General features: G+C 36.6%; 1 protein-coding gene and 2 long non-coding RNA genes across 4 annotated transcripts; 1 reads left to right on the top strand and 2 right to left on the bottom strand.

The window, feature by feature from the left end:
* Positions 1-1,590: 1,590 nt before the first annotated feature.
* LOC130986988 (uncharacterized) lies at positions 1,591-2,935 on the bottom strand. Its single transcript, XR_009089522.1, has 3 exons — positions 2,710-2,935; positions 2,283-2,450; positions 1,591-1,733 (listed from the first exon to the last, which is right to left on the bottom strand). It is a non-coding gene; the product is annotated as an uncharacterized LOC130986988 (long non-coding RNA).
* A 10,771-nt stretch (positions 2,936-13,706) lies between these two features.
* LOC130986989 (putative anthocyanidin reductase) lies at positions 13,707-16,473 on the bottom strand. 2 transcript variants are annotated; one of them, XM_057910534.1, is made up of 6 exons: positions 16,184-16,471; positions 15,173-15,340; positions 15,051-15,092; positions 14,689-14,906; positions 14,440-14,599; positions 13,707-14,327 (listed from the first exon to the last, which is right to left on the bottom strand). In XM_057910534.1, the coding sequence occupies exons 1-6, from the start codon at positions 16,311-16,313 to the stop codon at positions 14,131-14,133; spliced, it is 915 nt and encodes a 304-aa protein (XP_057766517.1). In that variant the 5' UTR covers positions 16,314-16,471; the 3' UTR covers positions 13,707-14,130. The 2 variants fall into 2 exon arrangements, with proteins under 2 accessions (XP_057766517.1, XP_057766518.1); XM_057910535.1 differs by lacking the exon at positions 15,051-15,092 and having other exon boundaries at positions 16,184-16,473.
* Positions 16,474-18,680: 2,207 nt separating this feature from the next.
* On the top strand, positions 18,681-22,186 carry LOC130986990 (uncharacterized). Its single transcript, XR_009089523.1, has 3 exons — positions 18,681-19,182; positions 21,261-21,325; positions 21,893-22,186. It is a non-coding gene; the product is annotated as an uncharacterized LOC130986990 (long non-coding RNA).
* Positions 22,187-24,563: the final 2,377 nt, after the last annotated feature.

Below are 24,563 nucleotides of genomic sequence, written 5' to 3' on the forward strand. Positions count from 1 at the left end.
GCCATGAGGTCGGTTAATGGCATCTCGTAAGATTCGAGAGTCTACCGCTGATCCTTTCCAACCAGTGAGTATATAAGTGAAATTCAAGTTTCGGTCACAGACGCCTAGAACATTTGTTGATATTTGACCTTTTCGTGTTCTGTATCGGGGTTTATCCTTGTTGCCAACCATGACACTAATATAAGTCCCATCTAAGGCACCTAAACAATCCTACTCAAATAACACAATTTGAATGAATTAATAATAGAATTATATTTGAATTAATCTATATGTAATGAATGCAATTGCATGTTAGCCTATATCTACCTTAAACCACCGCCATCGTGGATCCGTGCTAGTATCGGGCACAGCCTCGGGCTTGGCTAAAAACACATCGTGTATCCGTAGAATCGCCCCTAAGACCGCATGTACATAATGCGAGATTGTTTGGCCGGATCTCCAGAAATCAAATCTCACGACCCTATTTTTTTATGATATGCTAAAATTGAAAGGAACATTGCTATTTGTTCTTCAACGGTAACGAACCGGCCATCAACTAGACCCCCCCGCTCACGTAAAATCACACACAGTCTAGCAAAAGTTCTACGATCCATACGTAGGTTCGAAATACAGTCTACATCACTTACGCCGACCAATCGAGTTAAATGTTTTTCTTGGTCGTTTATCCTGCTCAACAACTCGTATTTTAGGGTCCTTTCACCACGCTTTCTTTTTTTTGATTTAGCCTTAACATAATATGCAATCACAATCACCAACTGAAGGAAGTGCTCACGCAAAATCTCTTGTAACAACAGGAAGCATATGTCACTAACACGAAGACTTTCCCTCCCAGACATTAAAAACACAAGCCACGAAGTATGTGGTGAATCCTATTTGCAAATAGACATTAGCACTGTCAATCCAAATGCAGTAAATAGAATGTGAAATGACATATTTCCAGGAACAAAAGTAGCTATGCCTAAACCATAGAACAGTTATCATTCAGCTCATAAATCTCAAATTATTTCCAACTGAGCACACCTATATTTTGACATCTTTCCAGGTACAAAAGAAGCTATGCCTAAACCACATAACAAGTATCATTCATCCCATAAATCTCAAATTATTTCCAGTTGAGCACACCTAATTTTTGTCGTAGTTGCAAATATAACAGCACATATTTTCCAGCCAAAATAAACATAAACACTATCAATCCAAATTCAAAAATGTGAAATGATAGCATTCCAGAAATATCTAAAAACCAGCTATGCCTAAAGTAAAAAACAACTATCACTCAGCTCAAAGAACAAAAGCAGTTATGCCTAAACCACATAACAAGTATCATTCATCTCATAAATCTCAAATTATTTCCAACTGAGCATTTGTAATTTTTGTCATAGTTGCAAATTTAACAGCACATATTTTCCAGCAAAAAATAAACATAAGCACTATCAAACCAACTGCAATAACTAGAAGGTGAAATGACAGCATGCCAGAAATATCTCAAAACCAGCTATGCCTAAACCAAAGAACAACTATCATTCAACTCAAGGAACAAAAGCTGTTTAAAGAAACCAAAGATCATCAATATAGCAGTCTACTAATCAATTATACACCAGCCGAAAGATATGTCATCATCTAACATATTAATAAGCCAACATATGCTGTAGAAATAACAAAAATTATGGAACTTGTATAAGACGATAATCTGACCTGTGCTGTCTCACCTCACTGGTCTTTGTTCCTTTGTCTGTCTGTTTCCATACATGTGTGTTGACAAAATCAAGGAAAAATCAAAATATTCAGTCATAACCAAGTGATTTTCAGTAAATCAAAAAAATATAAAAGAGAACAAAAACATTCCCACTAAAGTCAGTTTATAAACAAGAGTCGATTCAATCGAGCCTTTGAAATTTTCAAATATCCAGTGATGGGGAAAACACTAGAACAACAATACATGTGGAATTGTGAAGCAATATTGCAGAATTGTAAAGCAGATGCAAAACTAGAGACACAAAATTTTATATTAGAAGTCCCCAGCAAAATATTGCAGAATTGAATTCTTTAATCACATTCACGAAAGAATTCTTTAATTCTAGGATCCTACATCCAAATAGATGTATATATCATAAACAATATATGTCAATTCAAAGAAAACTAGATTACGAAAGAGAACTCCAATTTACTAAACATGAGATAACTAGTATCTAGCCTCCATGTGTTTTGAAGAAATGACACTAGCCTAAAAATACAATCTTTTCTGCAAAAATATAAAAAGACCATAAGCTGCAAAGTAAGATTACCTTCGGCCAAACAAGCGACGAAGCACTTGACGAGGGCTGCGGCGGTGGTGGTGGCGTGACTGCGTCTGTCGTCTGAACAGAGCAGCACGGCAGCAGGCCGGGGGGCAGGGGCGTCGCCGGCGTCGGAGGCGTTCAGGCAATGGGTGAGAATGTGCAGTGAGCGCGAGACTGAGAATTTCGAAAAAGGAGGTCAGAGAGTGAGCTTGAGAAACTAATAAAGGAGATTCATTTCAGATACCTAATCTAAAGCAAAGAAATCAGCTGCATAGATATCGCGCCTAAGCAACATCCAAACCCCAAATTTTCCTGGTAATGCGATATTGGATTTATATCAAATTTTTCGCCGCTGAATAGAACAGTCGAACGAATAACCCCAAATAAAAATACAAACGCATTTGGGGTCGAAGTAAATCGATGTGGTTCTTACCGTTTGAGTCGAATTTCAGTCGAAGTAAGCATTGGATTTTTAACGATGGAGCTTTTCAGATTCACGTTGAAGGAAGAATAACCGAGGAAGAGGGGTAGGGTTTATTTGAATTAAAATTTCGAGCTTCGTGCGAAGGGCAGAAAAGAGCACATAATTTCATCAACATCTGGATTGTGAAATAATCGGAGGGGGGAGGCGGGATTAGTTACCCTGAGTAATCCGTAGATTTTCGACAGGGCCTTGTCATTGAGCCGGGCCGTCCATAATGCGAGTATATAAAACCAAACGTCTGATTAATCCAGATTAACTTAGTCAATCCAGTGTAATTACCGAAACCAAACGCGCCCTTACTTTTCAATTTATTTACAACTTATGTCATTAATAAATCCACACTTTTATGTAATCTATGCAATTAACCCACACAATTAACTCACTAATTAAAACTACGAAACCAACTCCCCTACGCCTAATCAATCTCATTTTCCCCAAAATTAAATTACTCTTTCTCTGAACTCAAACAAGTGTAAGAAATACACACAACAATAATGCTATTTGGACAAAATTTGTCCGGACAAAATATAGTTAAATACTTTATAAAATAAATTTATTTAAAAGTTTTGATTCAAAATAAAATAGGATTTAGTTAGTTTTATTGTTTTATTTATATTGTAATTTTTTTGTAATTTTTTAATAACCATTTTAATTATTATTATTTTTAAAGTACACAAACTACAAATAAAATAACAAAAAATAAAAAAATGTTAAAAAATTATGAAAAAATTATAATATAGAAAAAACAATAAAACTAATTAAATCATTTCAAACTTGAATCAAAATTTATAAATAAATTAATTTTTAAAAAAATTTAACCTTATTTTTGTTCGGACAAATTTTGTCCAAATAGCACTACTCTACACACAAACCCTCCAAATTGTATCTCCAATTGTATCTACAGCCCGATTTAATAGCTTTTGGGCTATGTGTGTTTTTTGATTAGCTCAATGGAATAATAAATATGTTCTAAAAATTAACTCCACTTCACGTGTGAATTCCGCACTACAAGAAATTGAGTTTTTACCCACACATAATAATGTGTGGTAGTTTAGCCACACATAATTTCAAAATGTGTAGGTAATTCACACAAAAAAATTTCATTAGTTATTGACATTTAAAATGTGTGGCAAAAATATTTTCGTGACATTTATTATTTTACGGTTATTTTTAAGTTTTATTTATGTATAATAAAATTTATTTTTAAATTTGTTGCGCCAATGTGGCAAACTAATAAAAGTTATTAACCACACATAATTCTAAACTATCTATGTGTGGGTAATGAATTTTTATCATTATTTATTCTTGACATGTAAGAAACGTGGGAAAATATTTTTAGCTACATTTATATTTTGGCTTTAATTAATTATTTATGCAAATCTTAATTGATGTTTTACCCACACATATTTTGAAAAATGTGTAGGTGAAACAATTTGAAACTTTCAATTAGTTATTGACATTTAAAATGTGTAGCAGAAAATTTATTTGTAACATTTATTATATGGCGATAATTCTTTTTTAAATTTTATTTTATTTAATGAAGTTTATTTTTATATTTGGCGTGCACCTCTATTAAATTTTTTAAACCACACATAATATATGTGTGGATAATAATTTTATATTTATATTCTGACAAATTAAAGTAAATTTAATTTTATTTTTATATATTAGTGCCAACTAATCAATTGATTTCTCTACAATTATACAATAAAATAAAAATTAAATAGTCTTTAACATTAAAATAGGCATAAAAAAAACAAGAATGAATATGTTAAAAAAAACGCAAGAATTAAAATAGGCATAAAAATTAAATACTAGTCTTTAACATTAAAATCGAACTCAATAAAGAGTAGGATTGTTTAAACTCTCAACAACTAAAAGACAAGAAAATATTAACAAACTAATCAATGTCATTAGAACTACCCCTATTGTAATTTTTACCCCACTCAAAACAACTTTATCAGCTTTCTTGGTACCCGTGCCGGCACCCAAATGGGGCACTTTTTCGTGGACGGAGGATTATACTCCCTCCGTTCCCAAAATAAGTTCCTCTTTGGGGATGACACGAGTTTTAAGGAAAAGTAGTAAAGTGTATTAATAGTGGAGAAAAAAATATGTTATAATTAATCTTGGGAGTGCTGAAAATGTAAAAAAGTGTTATAATTAGTATTGAGAGTGGTGAAAAAGTGAAAAGTAAGAATAAATAAAGTATTATTAGTGGTGGGCTAGTTGTCCAAAAATGAAAAGAAAGAAAGAGAAACTTATTTGGGGGACGTCCCAAAAAGGAAAAAGACGAACTTATTTCAGGGACGGATGGCTTGTGGCACGCCTCTATTATTAAAAATAATTATTCTCTGTTTACGAAAAGTATAGCATTTGTATATATAATACGTACATATAAGTGTTACTCCTTCTATTTGACTATAAGTGGTATGTATTTTATTTTGGGTCGTCCCACTATAAGTGATCAGTTTCCATATAGGAAAATTTAACTCTTTAAAAAGTGTATGTCTCATCACTTTTAACCAATTTATCGTGCCTTTGTGTAAAAGTGATGAGACATACACTTTTTGAGCCTAAAAATTAATTACTTCATTCTTAATTCTCGTGCCTAAAAATTTTGAGCCACTTATAGTGGGACGAGGGGAGTATATTTTTCGTGGACGAATGAAGTAATTAATTTAAGGGTTAATTGCCTGTAAATTTATAACATTTTCATGGAATTGGTTTTTACTCATAATTTAAAAAATCTTCTTTTAAATACATAACCTTTCATTTTTGTATCGATTTTGTCCGATGATCGATTTTTCCCAATTTTAAAGTGACGTGGCATCGAAAAATGACACTGTGGCACCAGATTTTTCACTGTAGGACGTCGAAAATTTCAAAACAAACGACGTCGTTTCTAATCAAAAGAAATGACGCCGTTTCTCATTCATTTAACATTTCACATTCGAATTTATGACATTTCTTCTGTTAGGGCTTCCAGTTTCTAGTGTTCTTGCTACAATTAGCGCAAATTCTTAGCGAATTACGGACGATTCGTAGCCTTTGTGTAATTCCCATTGAATTCGACTTATTAGGTGGGGACTTCTGCTATGTTCCTATGTCGTGTATACCTTCCAGTACATCTTCGAGCTTCAATCATGAAGTTCCTGACCGTGTTCATTGTAGGCATGAAATCCCAGTTGTAATTGACACCTCTCACACTCAAAATAATCCCGAGAGGCGATTATATTGTTGTAGTCGAAGAAAGGTATGAATTTAACATTTCTTTGTGCTTGGTTCATATTTTACAGCTTTTTTTTCATATTTTGTAGTCTGACAATTGTGGATTTTGGAGATGGTTGGATCCAGAGTTAAGTACGTACTATAAGTTGAGCATGAACAATATAATTCTTCAGAGAGATAAAGCTTATGAGGAGCTCAAATTTTGCAAGCTTATGGGAGAAAGGAAATCTAAAAAGTGTGAAGATTTCATAACAATGTTTGAGGTGAAGTGTGCAGAGGTGGAAGTGATGAAGATTGTGATGAAGGGACCAAGAGCTTCAAACTAGAAAACTGGAATGGAAACTTAGGATTACCTACTTTATGTTAGTCTTAGTTTTTGATTTTTTGGCATTCACCATTTTATCTTCAAGGACAAAGCTTCTATTATGTTTCCTGGAATGTAAGATATGCACGCTATAATGAACTTTATAATTAGATTGAATGAAATGCTTATCAATATTGATCAAAAAACAAAAGCATATAACCAAAAAGGCGTGGCAACTTTCATTAACATACTTAATATGCAGCCAAACACTAAGTACATTTGTTCATTGTTTTAATGGTTACAAGAAACTGAAATATAGTTCAAAATGTAACTAAAGAATTTTGTCATTCATAACACAAAAGAAATTGCAGAAATTCAGTTTTGTTTTTCAGAATAAATGCCTTACAGAACTTGTTGGTGTCTCTAGACACAAAGTCCTCATAAGCATCAATGCTCTCATTTTTCATCTCGAGTAGGTGGTTGTTGTATTTCTCCACATACTTCTGCAAGCCTTGAGGGAGATATTCTTCACAGTTGTACATTTATGGAATTTCTTCCAATTCATGTAGATGTGCCTAGAGCAATTCCTATGCTCTGCATTCGGTGTCATGTCCTTCACAGCCTTCTCAAGCCCCTATAAAAATTGGAAAGTACAGACAAACATTAAGGCAGAATTGGTACAAATACAAATGAATGTAAAAATCACTTGTTCACTTACTTTTTGTTGGTCAGATATGAAGGCATAATTTGAACCATCTCCAACCTCAAGATCATGTAGCAAGCACTTTATGAACAAAGTCCAATACTCTTCGTTTTCCACCTCACAAGTAACCCATGCAACTGGGAACATTTGCTCATTGCCATCCTTGGCAATGGCACACAGTAGTCCAAGAAAGGTTTTCAGGTGACACCCATCAAGGCCAATGATAGGCCTACAACTAGCCTTGAACCCATTCACCAATGAACTAAAGCCCACATATAAACCCTTGATTACATGGTCATCTCCCAATAACAACTAAAATCTACCCTCACTGTCACTTCTCCTATGTTCAGCACAGTACCTCCTAATCAATCCATAATGATGATCTACACTTCCCCTCAACAATTCCTTAGCAATTGATCTAGCCTTGTATAACCTGTCTGATGAGGACAAAAATATGCATCCCTACAATATCGGAGGAAAGCAACCAAACGCATGGGAGATTCATGACTCAGCTCAAAACACCTATTGAATTGACTCGCAATCGCACGAGGTCATCCTAGTGTAGTAAGTTAACCCAAGTCGTCTCTCAAAGAAGGCTAAGCAGGGCGACTAATAATGCTATGCACATAAAGCAATACAATCCTAACACTCTAAACAAATGTTGGGTCTGTCACTCCTCATCTGATTAACTAATGCGAAATCAAAAGAAAACATATAAAATAATCTAAACAATAATTTAAACAAATAAATAAAATGATTAATAAAAATATATAAACTAAGGTTCTAAGCTAGAGTTCATATAAAATAAACGAAGAAAGCATATAAATTACATACGAATCTACCGTAATAATGTCGAAGCACATAAATAATTCAAATCCTAAATAATGTATTAAATCTATACATGAGCAAACAGTATACTAAAGGCATGAAGAAATAGACTAAGAAATTAAAAAAGAACAAACCTTAATAAGATTTAATATGAAAAATGGGAAAAATAGGGAGGGGTATCCACCCCTAGTCCCCCCAGTGTCGTGAGTGTACTTTAGAAGTCAGGCACGATTATCGAAGTTTTATCTTGCTTGAGCGATGCAATAGCTTTGTGAACATATGCTCTTACTCTGATGCTATGACAACCAGAGTTGTCATAGCTTTAGCTGTTTACTCTATAAGCATATGCTCTTGCTCTGATGCTCTGACAACCAGAATTGTCTTTGCTTTAGCTGTTTGCTCTGTAAGCATGTGCTCTTGCTCTGATGCTCTGACAACCAGAGTTGTCTTTGCTTTAGCTGTTTGCTCTGTAAGCATATGTTATTGCTCTGATGTTTGTGTCCTTGTATTTGTGTAAAAGAGAGGACGCATGTGTTTCCCTAAAACCAAGAATATCCTTTTTATTGATGGATTCCTTGGCCCCAAACCTCGTTAAAACCCTTGTGGGGAAAAAGAGTATTTGGTCTACCTGTACACTGTATTGATGATCAGGCGTAAAACCTCTTCAGTGTGTTGAGGTTCCAAGGGCGTGTGAGTGGTCTTCCTTCACCATCTGATAAGTGGTAGGCGCCTCCCCCCAATACTTTAGTAACGACAAAAGGCCCTTCCCACGTGGCCTAGAATTTACTGATGTTCTTCAACGCGTCTGCTCTTTTCAGGATTAGATCTCCTTTGTCGAACTTTCGGACTTTCACCTTTTTGTCAAAATCGGCTTTGATGATGCTCTTATATTTGGCAGCTCTGAGGACAGCTATGTCCCTACTTAGCTCAATGAGGTCTAGATCCAAGCGTCGTAATTCATCGTTTTGTATGGGGTCGTAATGGAGTATCCGATGTGAAGCAAGCTGGACCTCGGCTGGTATAACAGCGTTAGAGCCATAAACTAATGTCAAAGGTGCCTCTCCCGTGGCTATTTTAGGGCTGGTTCTACAGGCCCATAAGACCCCATCCAGCTGCTCCACCCATCTTCCCTTGCTCTTTTCTAGTTTCTTCTTTAGCCTGTTGCAAATAGTACGGTTGGCCAACTCTACTTGGCCATTGGCTTGTGGGTGTGCGACCGACACGAAACATTGAATAATATCCAGCTGTTGACAAAATTCTTCCGTGCTCTTGCTGGTGAATTGGAGCCCATTGTCAGAAACAAGTATGCGTGGGGACCCGTACCTACAACAGATGTTTCACCATATGAACTTTTGTATGGCATAATCGTCGACTTTGGTTACTGCTTCTGCCTCTATCCACTTGAAGAAATAGTCCACAGCCACAATAAGGAAACACTTACCTCCAGGTACGGTGGGTAACTTGCCTACAATATCTATACCCCATTTGTCAAAAGGGCATGCAGCATACATCACTCCCATGGTTTCACTAGGGACGTTAATCTTTGGTGCAAATTTTTGGCAAACTGAGCATTTTTTGACTTAATCTTTCACATGTTCTCCCATCTCTGGCCAATAAAATTCAGCCCTGACAATCTTTCTCATGAGATCTCTGTATCCAGCGTGGTTTCCACAACAACCCTGGTGTACTTCCTCTAGGGCATGTCGTGCCTCTGCCGGTGATAGACATTTTAGTAGTGGATGGGTAAAAGATCTCTTATATAGCTGATCATTAAGTAGGCAATATCTCTGGTACAAGCAGCGCTGGGAGACTTCTGGGTTAAGTCTTTCCCCTGTCTTGAAGAAGGTGAATGATTGGTGTTCGCCAATCATCTCGTGTTTCCAAAGTGAAAACCCCGGGTCCCTCACCTTGGTGCGACTCATATAAAAGTGTTATTTTATCACTTCAGCCTTGTTCTACCGCGCTGGCCATCTGGGCGAGCAGGTCAGCTCTGTTATTTTGCGCTTTGGGGATTTGCTCTAGCTGGCATTTGTCAAATTTTGATATAAGCTCTTTGACTTTAACGTGATAAGCTGCCATTCTTTCTTCCCTGACATCATATTCTCCCAGTAATTGCTGCACCACCAGCTGGGAATCCGATCTGATAATGACCTGCTCGGCCCCTAACTCTGCTAGGAAAATCAGGGCCTTAACAACTGCTTCATATTCCGCCTCGTTATTAGACAATCTGCGCTCATACTTTATAGCGAACTACAAATCATCCTGCAAGGGAGATGATATGTGAATCCCTACCCCGCATCACTCCTTTGTTACCGACCCATCCACATGTACCACCCAGGGCTATTTTTCCTCTGCCCTGGTGGTTTCTTTAAGGAAATCTGCTAAGGCATGTCATGTGCCTTGATGGCTGTCTGAGGCTCGAAATCCACATCATACTCGCTGAGCTCAACTGCCCACTTGACCATCCTTCCGGAGAAATCTGCTCGCCCCAAGATTTGTTTAAAGGGTAAAGATGTTCGCACTATTATCTTATGCGCGAGGAAATAAGGTCGAAGTTTCCGGGCTATAGCCAGTACTGCTAGTGCTGCTTTCTCAATCTCAGAGTAATTGAGCTCTGGCCCTTGTATTAATTTACTTACAAAATAAATTGGCCGTTGTTGCCCCCTCTCTTCTCTGATCAGTACTGAGCTTAATGATTCTGTGCCCACCGCGATGTACAAGTATAAATTCTCCCCTAACACTGGTTTTGTGAGCACCGGCATTTCTGATAGGTATGTTTTCAATTTTTCAAACGCACTCTGACAATCAGGCGTCCATTCAAATTCGGATCCTTTTCTTAATATCTTGAAAAAGGGCAAACTTCAGTCCGCTGATCAAGAGATAAACCGTCCCAGCGCTGTGATTCTTCCGTTCAGGGTTTGGACCTCTTTGACATTCCTTGGAGGTGTCATATTCATGATGGCCTTTGTCTTGTCCCTGTTGACTTCAATCCCTTGGGGTGTGACTTGATATCCTAAGAACTTCCATGCTTTAACTCCAAATGTACATTTGCTCAGATTCAGCATCAACTTGTTCCGACGAATCACGCGAAAAAAAACTTCATCTAAATTTCGTGGATGTGAGATGGATGCTCTACTCTGGACCATCATATTTTCCACATATACCGACATGATCTTCCCAACCTGTTCGGCGAAGATATTGTCCATCCTGCGTTTATACGTAGCTCCAGCGTTCTTGAGACCAAAAGACATTCTAACCCATCCGAAGACTCCAGCACATACAGCAAAGGCTGTTTACGCGACATCATCCGGATGCATACTGATCTGATGATAGCCCTGATAGGCATCCATTATAGAGAGCAAGTCACATCCAGCGATAGAATCCACCAGCTGGTCGATTCGCGGTAAAGAGTAACAATCCTTTGGACACGCTGCGTTTAGATCTCTGTAATCGACACACATACGCCAAGTTTTCTCTTTCTTTTCTACCATCACAGCATTAGATAGCCAAATTGGGTACTGAACTTCTACAATATGTCCCGCCTTTGACAAAGCTTGAATTTGCTCCTGAATAGCTGCATCATTCTCAGGTCCAAAATGTTGTATTTTTTGTATCACTAGTTTTATAGCGGGATCTGCGTTCAACCGATGTTCTGCTAGGGCTCGATCAATACCTTTCAGGTCCGCTGTGGAAAAGGTAAAGACGCCAGCATTCCTCCATAGACATTCTATTACCTGCTTTTCTAAAGCGGGTTCCATCTCTGTGCCTACCCTCGTGATGAAACCGGTTTTTCCTGGAGAAAGCTCCACTAGCATACAGTGATCGTTAGTTGCTATCATGGGCTATTTGTCTGGATTTTGATTAGCTTTCTCTGCCGCCTTTGGCTCTGCAGAATTCGCACAACTGGGAAATACATTTATGGGATGTGAGGCTCCCGGCTATACGTCCTCTGCTTTAGGTCATTTCCGTGAGGTCTGTGATGTAAGGATACAAACATAGCATTCTTTCGACATAGTTTGATTTCCGCAGACTTCCCCCACACGTCCTCCCTCTAGAGGGAATTTCATCTTTAGATGGTTCATTGAAATCACAGCTTGGAAGGCATCTAGGGCTAGTCGACCTATGATGATGTTGTAACTCGGCTTTGGCAGATCGACTACCAAGAAACGTAGTATCCGAGTTCTAGAAGCTCCCGCCTGCACCCATGTCATAGGCAATTCTATTAATCCGATCGGAGTAATGGCCTCCCCAGTGAAACCATAAAAAGTTGCTCTGGCTGGTTTTAAAGTTGCATTCAGAGCCATAGCCACTAAACAATCCTTGTATATTATATTAACTGCGCTGCCCGTATCCACAAAGATCCTGTGAACTATGCAATTGGCTACCTCTGCTGAGAATACCAGGGCATCACTATGCGGATGGACAATGTTCCTCAGATCAGCAACTTCGAAAGAGATATTCGGTTCTCTAGGAGTATGTTGTATGGTCATTACCTGAGAAGGATACAAGCCAGCTCTGGCAACTCTGATGGCTTGCTTTTTCGCTTTGTTCAATGTTGGACCATCCTCCCTCTCCTATGATCATGTGCACTACTCTTCGTTCCTCAGGGGGAACGTTGCCAGCTCTGTATTCCTTATCAGCTCTCTGTCGTTGCTCCTCCTGTTTACCCTCGCCCTTGTTCTGGTGATGAACTGGTGGTGTTTGCTTTACGAACCGATCCAATCTACCCTGTCTAACCAAGATTTCAATCTGCCGCTTCAAATTATGGCAATATTGGAGAGATTGAGAACGATAGGAAGAAACATTAACGAGCTATACCCATCATAAGTATAAGAACAACTACAAAACGAATTCCAATTCATAAATCAATCATCGATAAAAGCTCGATCGGTAATTTAATGAGTAGCTCATTTAGCTAAACAAGCCAAGCTTGAGCATGACGATACTCGACTGGTTAGCTTGTGAGCAAGCTCGTTAAATGATTTATCTTAAAAACACAATATTATTAATTGAATGTCGTGTCCGTAGGCGTTATGATCTCAATCTGCCATTTCACAACCAGTCGAATTCATGACCAAATTTTTTTGGTTGTGAATTCACAACCAGAATTTTTTGGCTGTGAATTCACAACCAAAATTTAATTCACAACTAGATTTTTTTGTTGTGAATTCACAACCAGTCGAATTTTTTTTTACTTTGGAATGAGTGGCTAAATTTTTTGTATTTTAATGTTAGGGGTAATTTTGTACTTTTGCTAAAAAACTGGCCATTTTTTAATATTTTTATTTCATAGGCTAAATTTTAATTTTACAATATGAAAGTAGACACTTCTATATATTAACTCTTTAGTTTATATAATACTTTATATTGAATGAAGGTAAATACTTATATTAACATAAGTATACATTTGTGCTAAGAAATGTACTCCCTCCGTCCCAATAAAAGTGGCCACATTTCCTTTTTGGGTGTCCCATTAAAAAGTGGCTACTTTCTAAAAATGGCAAAAGTTTACTTTAATTAAGTCAACAATTACTCACTAATTTAGTCAACAATTGTAGGTCACTTTCTAAAAATGTCAAAATTACTCACTAATTTGGTCAACAATTGTACGTCACTTTCTAAAAATTACTCACTAATTTTGGTGGGTCACACTCAATTAAAACATAACAATCTTCTTCTTAATCTCCGTGCCCAAAAAAAAGTGGCCACTTTTATTGGGACGGAGGGAGTACGTTTTATACTTATTAAAAATATGGTTTTCTTTGTTCAATCTTCTTCACTATCGCCGCATAGTATGCAACTATGCGGCGGTCGCACACAATACCAACTCTAGTGAGAAAAATATGGTTTTCTTTGTTCAAGCAGGTGATTATCAGTGGGTCAAAAAAAAAAAAAAGTAACTCATTATTAATGGGACGAATAAAGTATTAGTAGCTTTTAAACAACAACTTTTTGGCATCGCCGGCGGACAATTGCTGGAGGGGACACTACGAGGCAACATTTTAATAACAGAATTATCGTAACAGGTCTCTAATCTGTTCACAAATTCTCTACATTTCAATATTCGTGATACTATCATGACTTTTAAAGGGGTAATAGGAAGCCATAATCCACACAGTTCTTGACAGTTTGATGGATGATATCTTCAACACTTCGCTTGAAATCAAATCCTATGTCTCTAATCTTCTTCGAAGAGATTATGCTAGGGACTGAGTCCTGCTCCATGCTGTCAAGCCTACAAAAATGAATAAAAATAGGAATGGAAATCTGAATTAGAATGTTCCAGAAATGTTTTAGGATGATCTCAAGGGTACTCTTTTCTGAGGAGCTCAATCAGTTCAGACACAACACAACTCCGAGTGCAGCATAGGTATCGACCTTCAGCATCCACATGCTCCATAAGGAATATATGCGCATTGCATATGTCTTCTATGTGGATCAAGGCGATTGATCCCATTCTTGAGTTCACAGAAGTAAATATGGGGAGAAATTTCGGATCACCTAAATGAATCAAGGCAAATATTAAGAAACTCATATGATCAGATGCTCATACGATCAGATCAGCAAAGGAAATAGAAGCGGGTTGAGATGCAAATTAATGAATTATGAAGACCTGTTAGAGGGGAAAGCAGAACTTGAAGGCTTGTTGGAACTGTAGGAGTAAGGAAAGGACCACCAACAGTTGTTGTTATCACTGATATCAGATCAATGCCATTCTCCTTTGCAAACTGGAATGCTGCCTCTTCTGTCAAAAGCTTAGAGAGCGCATACACCTGATGAAGAATTTTTCACGACACACAAATGAGCCTTAAAACAGAAACTGAAATGATGTATATCTCAATGTTTGGAGACGAAACAATACCCAACCGCTGGCTTTGGTCTTTACAACTTGATCAACAGGTGTCTGGCAAGATTCGTCTACTACCGGTACCCATCGTCCTGAGCTGTCTTTTGCAGTCAATGTGCTTATTGATGATGTGAACACAAACCTCTTAACAGTAGTGGCTTTTAAACAAGCTTTTAGTATATTCAAAGTCCCTTCAACAGCTGGATCTGTGATTTGTGTCTTGACATGGCTCTCTAGAAGAATGAAACAATCTAATATGTTGGTTATGTATCATGAAATAATTCTAGGTGACCATGAAAGGTAAACACTACGAGGATGTTTAGTTTGGGTGATAGCTTTAGATAAATAAAAACAATATAGCCTAATCCACCACATACTTTGATGGATTGAACAATTCTGAGCTTGCTTGATCAAGTAATCTGTCAAATACTCAATCCTATGTATCGTCAATCTAAGGAAAGGCCTCCAAATAGGGTGGAAAGGGGCAGCTATACACTACCGAGATTTTGTGGAGCAGACACCTCAAACTCCATGGATGCTGAAACATGAAACACACCATCACAGCCTCTTACTGCCTCATCAAAACTGCCATCTTCATGTAAATCACCCCTGAAGAGACTCAATCGGTCCCGGTTTCGCCACACTTTCAAGAAATGGGATACCTTTTCTAGAAAAGAAATAAAGAATGCTTCTTAGAACTTAAGCCTAATAATAGAAATTAGAAAAAGTTAGAATTTCCCGGTTCATCTAAACTGGCCTGTGAACAATGATGTGAAGAGAATTTCACATGCCATAATCAAACCTTAAAACCTTACAATGCCATGTTTTCACATGTAGGGATAGAAGATGAGTAGTTTCACTGTGACATCGCCTCTTACACAATTCTTCTTCACCACTTGTACGGAAAAGAAGGAAAACAGAATTCTCAATTTCAGGTAATTTACTATTTAAAATATATATATATATTTGAAAGCAGTTCTTCCAAAAGAAATCTACAAGTTTCAGACATGATTTGATAGTTATAGTAAGAAATGGTTTCCATATTCTAGAACCAACAAACAGTATTTCTTATTCAATAAAAATCTCTTCGACCAACTTTCCAGTCGAGGGAATTTGAATCCTTTACAATCTCGAACAATCACCATAAGTATTTCTATGAGATTTCCATATTCTAGAACCAACAAACAGTATTTCTTATTCAATAAGAATCTCCTCCACCAACTTTCCAGACATGTGGGATTTTGAATCCTTCACAATCTCGAGCAATCACTAAAAGTATTGCTATAGATCACACTGCTTCTCAGTCAAAATTTAGTTTTTTATAAATCCTTGAAACTTGAGTGAAGTTTCGAAGAAGTTTTACTCTGATTATTACAGTGCCCTAACCAGATTACTACTACTTGTTTCTCATAATGTTTTGTTTCAAGTTTATAAAATCTAATCAAATTGATCTTTTCTTTGATTTTCTTTTATCCTATAATGCGAGAATTGAAGGAAATATGAAGCTAACCAGGATTGCGGAAAGTGGCATGAACTGTGCAGCCCCTTTGGAGGAGAGATTTGACGAGCCATGATCCAATGTAACCAGTTGACCCTGTTACGCAGTATGTCTTCCCCTCCATTTTCTTACTATTTTCCATTTCTCTACTATATTTGCTTTTCTTTGTTTTTTCTTTCCTCTTAAATTGTTAAGTTGTTTTGTAGAATGAAGAAATCATTTATGTCTAATGTGTAAATCTGGAATTGAGATATGAAGTACAGCTAAGTTCCTATCTGGAGAAGGTCGTCAACATCAACTACTGTGCAGTCTTTTTTTTTTGTTTCTTTTTGTATAAATACTCAGTCCATCCCAATATTTAATGTCTGTTACTTTCTTGGGCCTTCTCAACTCTCAAGTATATTAGTCTGTTCCAGTCATTTTATATTATAAATAGTATAAATTCATACTACATTTATATCATATTGTGTTACTCTAATAAATATCAATATCCAAAAGAAATGAGGTTGAATATTGAAATAAAGGATAAAGTTTTAAACGACCTTGCATGACGCTTAGAGATGGCGCTAATTGGTGGTCTGCACTTTAGCGTCACTCATTTCCAGTGTATTAATATTATAAACAACGCTATAATCTTCATTTTTATTCTTCTGATTTAATCTCCATTGGCACCCTCCTCGCTAAGTGCCGCCTCAAGTCGGCTCTGATGCTCTAATGTACTCAAACCTGAAAATTTTTTAGGACATGAACCTGTGCAGTGTGTGTTTGTGTGCTTGGGGAATCCACAAGGAAAGAAATTTGGAGGAACTAGATGGAAAATGATCCTCTGCTCTGCTGTGCACTTTGACGCCACACCCTGTACACTCTAAACATTGACGTTTTTTATGTTTTAAGTGTGTCCGTTTTTTTTAAGTGTGTCAGTTTATTTTTTCTTTTTAGTTATTCATGTTTAATATATTCTCTTCGTTCATAAATATCTTCTTAATTTCTCTTTTTTATTCATTCATAAAACATTTTGATACTCTTTTTTTATATAATTATCACCCTTAAAATTTAATATATGTGTGGGTTGCTCCACCTTTCTCAATCTTAATTTACACTATATCCACTTTTCCTAATGCATTCACTCCATACTAGGGATGACAGTGGATCTTGGACCCGGTCCAGATCCGTGGATCCAGATCCGTAAAACCGGATCTGGATCTCAATTTTTTGGACCCGACAGATCTGGATTTGGATCTGGATCTCAGTTTTGAAAACGGATCTGGATCTGGATCTTGAAATTTTAGATCCGGATCCGACCCAGATCCAACCCGTTGATCCGTTTTATTTTATATATATATTTTATATTTTATATTTAGTTTACTAATAATATTAACTAAATTAAAAATAATAAATAAATTATATTCAAAAGAATAAAAACTAAAAGTAATTAGATAAAAGTATTTTGTGTTATATTTTTCATGATGGAAATTAGATGTTGTTGATTTTGTGAAATTTTTTTAATTTAATTTAAAAATAGTAGATCCATGGATCTGGACCCGTGGACCCGCGGATCTGACGGATCTGGATCTGGATCCAAAATTTTCAGATCCATGGATCTGGATCTAGTATATGAAAACGGATCTGGATCTGGTATTGGCCAGACCCGGTCCAGATCCGGCCCGTTGCCATCCCTACTCCATACCCATTGCAATAAAAAAATAATTGAAGGTACATAGCTGGGGCAGAAAGCTTTACTTTTTGGAGTTCCTAAGTTGTGTCAGCCGCATGCATGGTGGTCAGTTGACCCATTTATTAGATGATTACATTAAATACTAAATTGACATCAAATTAAAGATTAGTACTAAACGAAATTATAATTACAATTATTAAACTATAATTTGAACTATGCGCAAGAATTTAAAATATAATTTTAATTATATCCGCAAGAATTTTGACTATATGCGCAAGAATTTTGACAAAACTATAATTATGCGCATACCAATTATTTAACTATGCGCATCTCAAGTATTTATTAACAATGCGCATCTCAATTTTAATTACAATGAGCATACCAATATATGCGCATCTCAATATATCACTTTTTAATACAATATTTTATCACTTTTTAAACAATGCGCATACCCATTTTTAAAAAATGCGCATACAATATTATATCAATTTTTAAGAATTTTTCAATTTTTATTACACTATATGCGCATACCAATATAAACAATGCTGTAATGCCCCGACTTTTTATTAAGGATTATAGACTTTTAATTATTGATTTAAGGATTTCTTATGGTAATTAGGGTTCAGCATCCATTAATAAAATACGGACTTATGTGAATTTGATGATTACATACGTGATAATTTATTTTTATTTTTATTTCAACGGATGATGCACTCAAAATATATTTTGAGTCCATTAAGAGAATGATGGAGCTCAAAAATTTATTTTGAGTTTTCAAATCAAAAAAAAAAAAATTTATGTATTTATTTATTTTTACCGAGAAATTTAGGAATGATGAGTTATAAAAATTTTCCATCAATATTTTTCTCAAATTATTTTCCTATGATGTATTTATAAATTGAGAGAGTGCACTAATGTTAGTGCTATTTATTCTAATTTTGATCACAAGAGTTTTATGCTCTAGCATTTTATTAATTGATGATTAGTCTTACATATATTTTTTTTCTTACACATGGGTTATTACTACACCACATTTTTATATTTACTTAATGTAACACCCCATTATCCTCCACTAATATTTTCTTTTCCCTACCACTAATCTTTTTCCCTACCATCACTAATATTTTCTTTTCCCTACCACTAATCTTTTTCCCTACCACTACTCCTACCTCTCCACCACACTACTCCTTTTCCCCCACCACTACATTCTTTCTCCCACTCTCACAACTTTTCTCCCACCATTATCACACTCCATAGAAGCCTTTGAAGCCCCAAGAGAAGTAGCAAAGCAAGGGAGAGTGTGGGAAAACTATAGAGTGAAGGTTGTGCTTCGAGGGTGAGTTTTTCTTTGCTTTTTCTCAACTGAAAATGCTTTATGGCCATGGATTTTTACACATGATTTGTGTGCTATATTATGTGAGGATATGTTTTATGATTTTGGATGATTATTTTGGTAGAGTTTATTGGATGAAAAACCGTGCATGAGGTAAGGCAGCGAATCTGCCATAAACACACTGCTCGGCAGTGTTTTGCAAGGCGATTCCAGCCATCCAAACGGTTCCCAAAAATTCCCAAATTAATTGTGTATCATCTTTCATATGTTTTCTATACTTTGGTAAAATTTCAGAAGGTTTGGAGCTCTTATGATTTATTTATGAATTTGTAAACATCACTGCCCATCTGGAATACATTTTTGGTAAACAATCTTTGGGAGGCCATAAGTAAAGTTTCAATCGGTGACAACCTTTGAAACTTGAATATGTCACTCTAGACTCCCGTATCTTTCTTTTGCCATCGGTCTCACCATTTTTGAGTAAGGGAAACAACCGGTATAAATTCTTGAAATCTAGTTCTTATTCCTTGTACCATCCAGTAGATTTTACAAACCTACGACTTTGAGGTGGCAAAGGCCGACCTAAATCTTTGATTCTCAAGCCTATCTTTCTACTGAATATTAACTGACATTTTGGGAACTTACTTGGTCAGTTTTAGAATTTTTGGTGAAGCCTAAAGTGGTTTTTCCGATTTATGTTCTAAATCTGCCAAACTTGAACTCTTTTTGTGCACTGAACTTTAGACAGTCATATCTTCTAAACCATGAATGTTCTTGGAGTAAATCCAACTGTAGAGTGTTATGATCTCTCCCTAGTTTCCAGATTGACCCTTGGGGTTCCCAGTGGAGTTTTGTAAAGAGAGATATGAATTTTTAAAGAAAGCCCACTGACTTGGTTGTAATCTGGAAATCTGAAATTTTCAGATTTTTGCTTGTTAAATACCCATCTTTGAGAGGGCATATCTTGCTCGTTTGAATTTTTTTTTCATTCGATTCAAATTGGAGAATGATCCTTGAAATGTCTAGTTTCCAGAATGTCTTTTGGAGCCTCATTTGGAGATCCGAGGCAGATTTGATGTCTGTTACAAAACAACCTCTTAAGAGCTCAAGTTGTTGAATTATTTTCTATGTATCAAAGTTTATTTTAAAGGATGTTTCATGAAAGATTTAGTATATGTGCGTAACGAGTTTGGGACTATTTATTTTAAATGAGGTCCGTTCTTTTATTTAAATTATGATGGACTTTTAATGAATATTTTTGCGATTAAACTCTTATTTCTTGATTTATATAAATTATTTTTTTTAAGGACTTATAAATATGAATTTCGTAGGCCTACTGACCTACTGTGATCGACGGTTTGTCGATGTCTAATAGCTTTGCAAATTTTATAGAAAGTCCCTACATGAGTCTTGAGTACCCTGGTAAAATTTCAAGCCATTCCAACTTCGTTTGATACTTCTTTAAAATGCAAAACCTAAACTGCACATTACTACCGAGAATTTCAGAGAACAGAGGAAAGAGTCATTCATTTCAGTAGCTTCCTGTGTGATCTAGATTTCCAAATTTTTATGGTATTAACCTTATTGTGTTAGATAGATATCCACCAAAGTTGAGCCCAGTTTGACAACGTTTACTATTTTTCAAAAATCCAAGTTTTCGATTGTTCAAAACTGCCGAACATGGTAGATCGTGGTAAAAACGTCATATCTCTCAAACCACTTGGAGTTTTCGACTCTACTTTTTTTTATATGAAACTAGACTCGAAGATCTTTCTTTCGGTATGAGTCTTGAGTCCAAGAGATGTCGGAGTCAGAACAGATTAAATTTTGAAATTGAGTCAGTGTAAAAATAGAGCATGTTTTGATGATGTTTGATTGTGATTCTTATGTGCCTTATGTGTTTGTGTTGCCTATGTGTTTGAATGAGATTAGACGAGGTATGATTGATTTTTGACTGTCTTTAATGTAATGAATTATGGATGCTAGAACCCTAAAACATTAAAAGATACCCTAGGCACGTAGAATTAGACTTTGTCTTATGACAATTTCTTCACGAACTTATCGACTCTTCATCAATGAAGGTCCGGGCGACAGAAAGTGAAGCCGAAGAAGAAACGACTCCACGCCAGCTTTAAGAACAATTGAGGTGGGCATTATTTTATTATTACGTATATAGAGATCCCCTGCGTGACGTAGGCCTCATATGCGAATATATATGCATGATATGTTTTGCCTATTTATTCAGTTCTTATGAAATGCTTATATGTTTAATGCCCTTTATGAAAATGAAATGTTTATGAAATGATTGACTGCCAAAATGTTTATGTTTTTATATGTATCCTATCTGTGTTGGTTCGCCAACTTTAAAGGAAATCCAATTGGGATCCTATGCTAGACAAAGGTCGCTAGCTAGGGTTAACGTGTACACTCATGGAGACCGCGAGTCGCTTGCGACCGGTCTTGGCGTCCGTGGTAAGGAGGCCTCCTTCCCGGCGCGTGACAGAAAGGACAGATATGGATCATATAGACTGAAAATGGGATGCATCCACCTTTATGAAAATGAATGAAATGTTTTAGTAAGCGCAGGTCATTCAAGAAAACCCCTGTGTGTTACTGTTGGCAGTTCAATTTATATATGTATGCATGTTGTATTTTCGGCTTATGTCACTGAGTATTTTTATACTCAGCCCTGCATGTATTTCTAAATGTGCAGGTTGAGCAGGCGATGGAATGGATCGGTGTTGAGCGGATTTCCCTTTTGATGTTTATGTAATGAAACCTTGAGAATGCATCTCCATATGCATAACTCACACGTTTTTCCGCTGCAAACACTCTGACTTATTTATCATTTCTACTTGAACTTATTACTACTTCATTTTAATTAACTTTCAGTTGGGGTCTAGTCGTTATGGCAGACTCGTTTGTGAATTACCCAAGTGGTTATATATATATACCACTAGTTTGTTATTAATGTTGGTTACTTAGTAAATTCCCTTTAATTTCCGTTTCTTATTGTTCACCCCAAGTCATAACCCCGGTTAACCCGTCATTGGGATAGTGGGCTGTGACAAATGCGCATCTCAATTTTAAAATATTTACAAAACAATGCACAATTATTTATAAAATATTAAAATATAAACAATTATTTAACTATGCGCATCTCAATTTTAAACTCCAATTATTAAGACGTATTCAGGAGGAGAAGCATGACGAAAACCCTAACCCTACCGCAACTCCTCTTGCGCCGCTGATTCCTGCTGCCGTCCGATGACTCTCAACGGCGACAATCCACTTGGCCCCTCGGGTGTAGGTGGCCTGAATCTACCCCCACTCACCAATAATTTCTCCCCACGTTCGAAACTTGTTCAAGAAGGCACCATGACGGTGGCTGCTATTACTAACAATTATGCGTCAAATCTTCAGCATGGGACGCGGATGCCCGACACTACTGCTACTTCCAACAGCAAACGCATAGAAGATGGTGGTTTTGTTCGAAATCTTATTCATGGAAAAGAAGTTGTCGGTGGTTCCACTCTAGAAGAAGTTCGTAATGGACGATCATACGCGGATATTGCTACCAATCGTGCTCCGAGACGTCCAAATTTGCTTGCCCACCATTACCATGCTCTGCGACCCACAAAGGAAGGGGATTAGTTTTCCTTTAAAATCCCCAAGGATTTGCTTCTCAAAGAGATTGCCCAATTCTCTCATGCTTTAACTGGACGACTGCTCCTTAAAAAGGGTGAAAAACCTAAAACTGCCATGATGAAATGTTGAATGTTTTGCCTTTCATGGCATATCATTGCAGTTATGATGATATAATAAGAAGAATGATGGAGAATTGACACATGCTTTCCCCAGAAAACATAGATTGCTATAAGTTGCATGATCACGATTCTAAAAGAACATAGACTGCTGGATTAGTAGGATATCTCTACAATCTAGATTCTTGAAGTGATGATTTAGAAGAATGATACAGAACTTAGAGCATTTCAGCTTCCACAAGAAAACAATGGTTCTTTTGAATTACAAAGAGGAATGAAAAGACATGTACGCGTTGAAGGAAAAGCACGGAATGATGATACAAGATGAGTTCAAGGCAAACATTGCATCAAGGGTTTAAGCATAAGTCTCTACGTTCGAATGTTTACACACGATGGAACATCGAATCGACTTATGTTACACGATAGATTATAAAAAGGGCGTGATTTGATTGTCTGCGGGTTATATATATATTTGTGACATACATGGGAAATGGGATCCGAGTCCACTAGAATAGAAGACCTTAAAATAAGTTTAGTTGTCTTAATGAAACTTATGTTTTGTTATGCATAGTATGTTCATAACCTTGTACATTTAAGAGTTTTACGTCTACTTACGTATAAGAAGACTCACACTTTCCCTTATCTATTAAAGAGGGTTACGTCCAGGCATATTCCGATGGTTAGGAAAGCTCCGCGTTTGACCCAGCAGAGACTACCCGGGCATATCGGGATTTTAGTATAGCTTTTGACGACGACACAAGAATTGTTATAGCTCAGTATACACGCCTTTGGACTGTCGCCCATGTCTTTGGGACTACAAGTTATATAAGAAAATATGGTTCGACTGTCTGTATGTAGACCTTGGGGAATAAGAGTCTAGTTCAATAGGACTAGAACCTTAAGTTTGAGCTTTAAGCTGCCACTACGAACTCAAGTTTCGTTATGTATAGTATGTCCACGACTTCTCAAGTTCGGGACAATGTTTCCCGTGTGACTGGGAAGTGATGATGTTGGACCTGGCCAGTCCACATGATCCAAATCTCAGTAGACGTCTTTTGGGTTGAAAACCTATATGTTTCAACTTTCGGTTGAAAAGCCAGACGGGTTCTTACTCGAGGTCATTTTGTTCGACCTTGTAGTTAATCATTTCATACCCTCTGGTCATTCTTTTGAATCTCTTGAACAATTTCTACAACACCTTGCTTTGATGTTGTGTTGATTTTGAGCCTTGCAACTCGTGAGTTGTCATAGTAGATTCCCTTTATCGATAAGACTAAGAAGTATTAGTCTACTGACCTAGTATACCACCCAAACTATAGCTTTGTATAGTTGTCTCTCATTGTGTTTAAATTAGTTGAGATTAGTCTTTGTCCTATGAATATTATCGACCACTCATTATGATAGAAATTCAGAATCCAAATTGAGACCGTAATATAGAGTTTTCGTACATGAACGACTTTCTGTGTTGCATTCCAATTGACTGAATTTGCAGATTTTGGTTGAAGGCCAAAAGAAAAGCGATGACTCAAGAAGAGCTGTCAGACTTGTCTTAGAAGATTTTCAGACGGGGGTATATGACAATTATATTTCTAATAGCCGTTATAAGAGGAAAGGAAAAGA

This window comes from Salvia miltiorrhiza, chromosome 5 (genome assembly GCF_028751815.1).
Source record: "Salvia miltiorrhiza cultivar Shanhuang (shh) chromosome 5, IMPLAD_Smil_shh, whole genome shotgun sequence".
Taxonomy (NCBI): Eukaryota; Viridiplantae; Streptophyta; class Magnoliopsida; order Lamiales; family Lamiaceae; genus Salvia; species Salvia miltiorrhiza.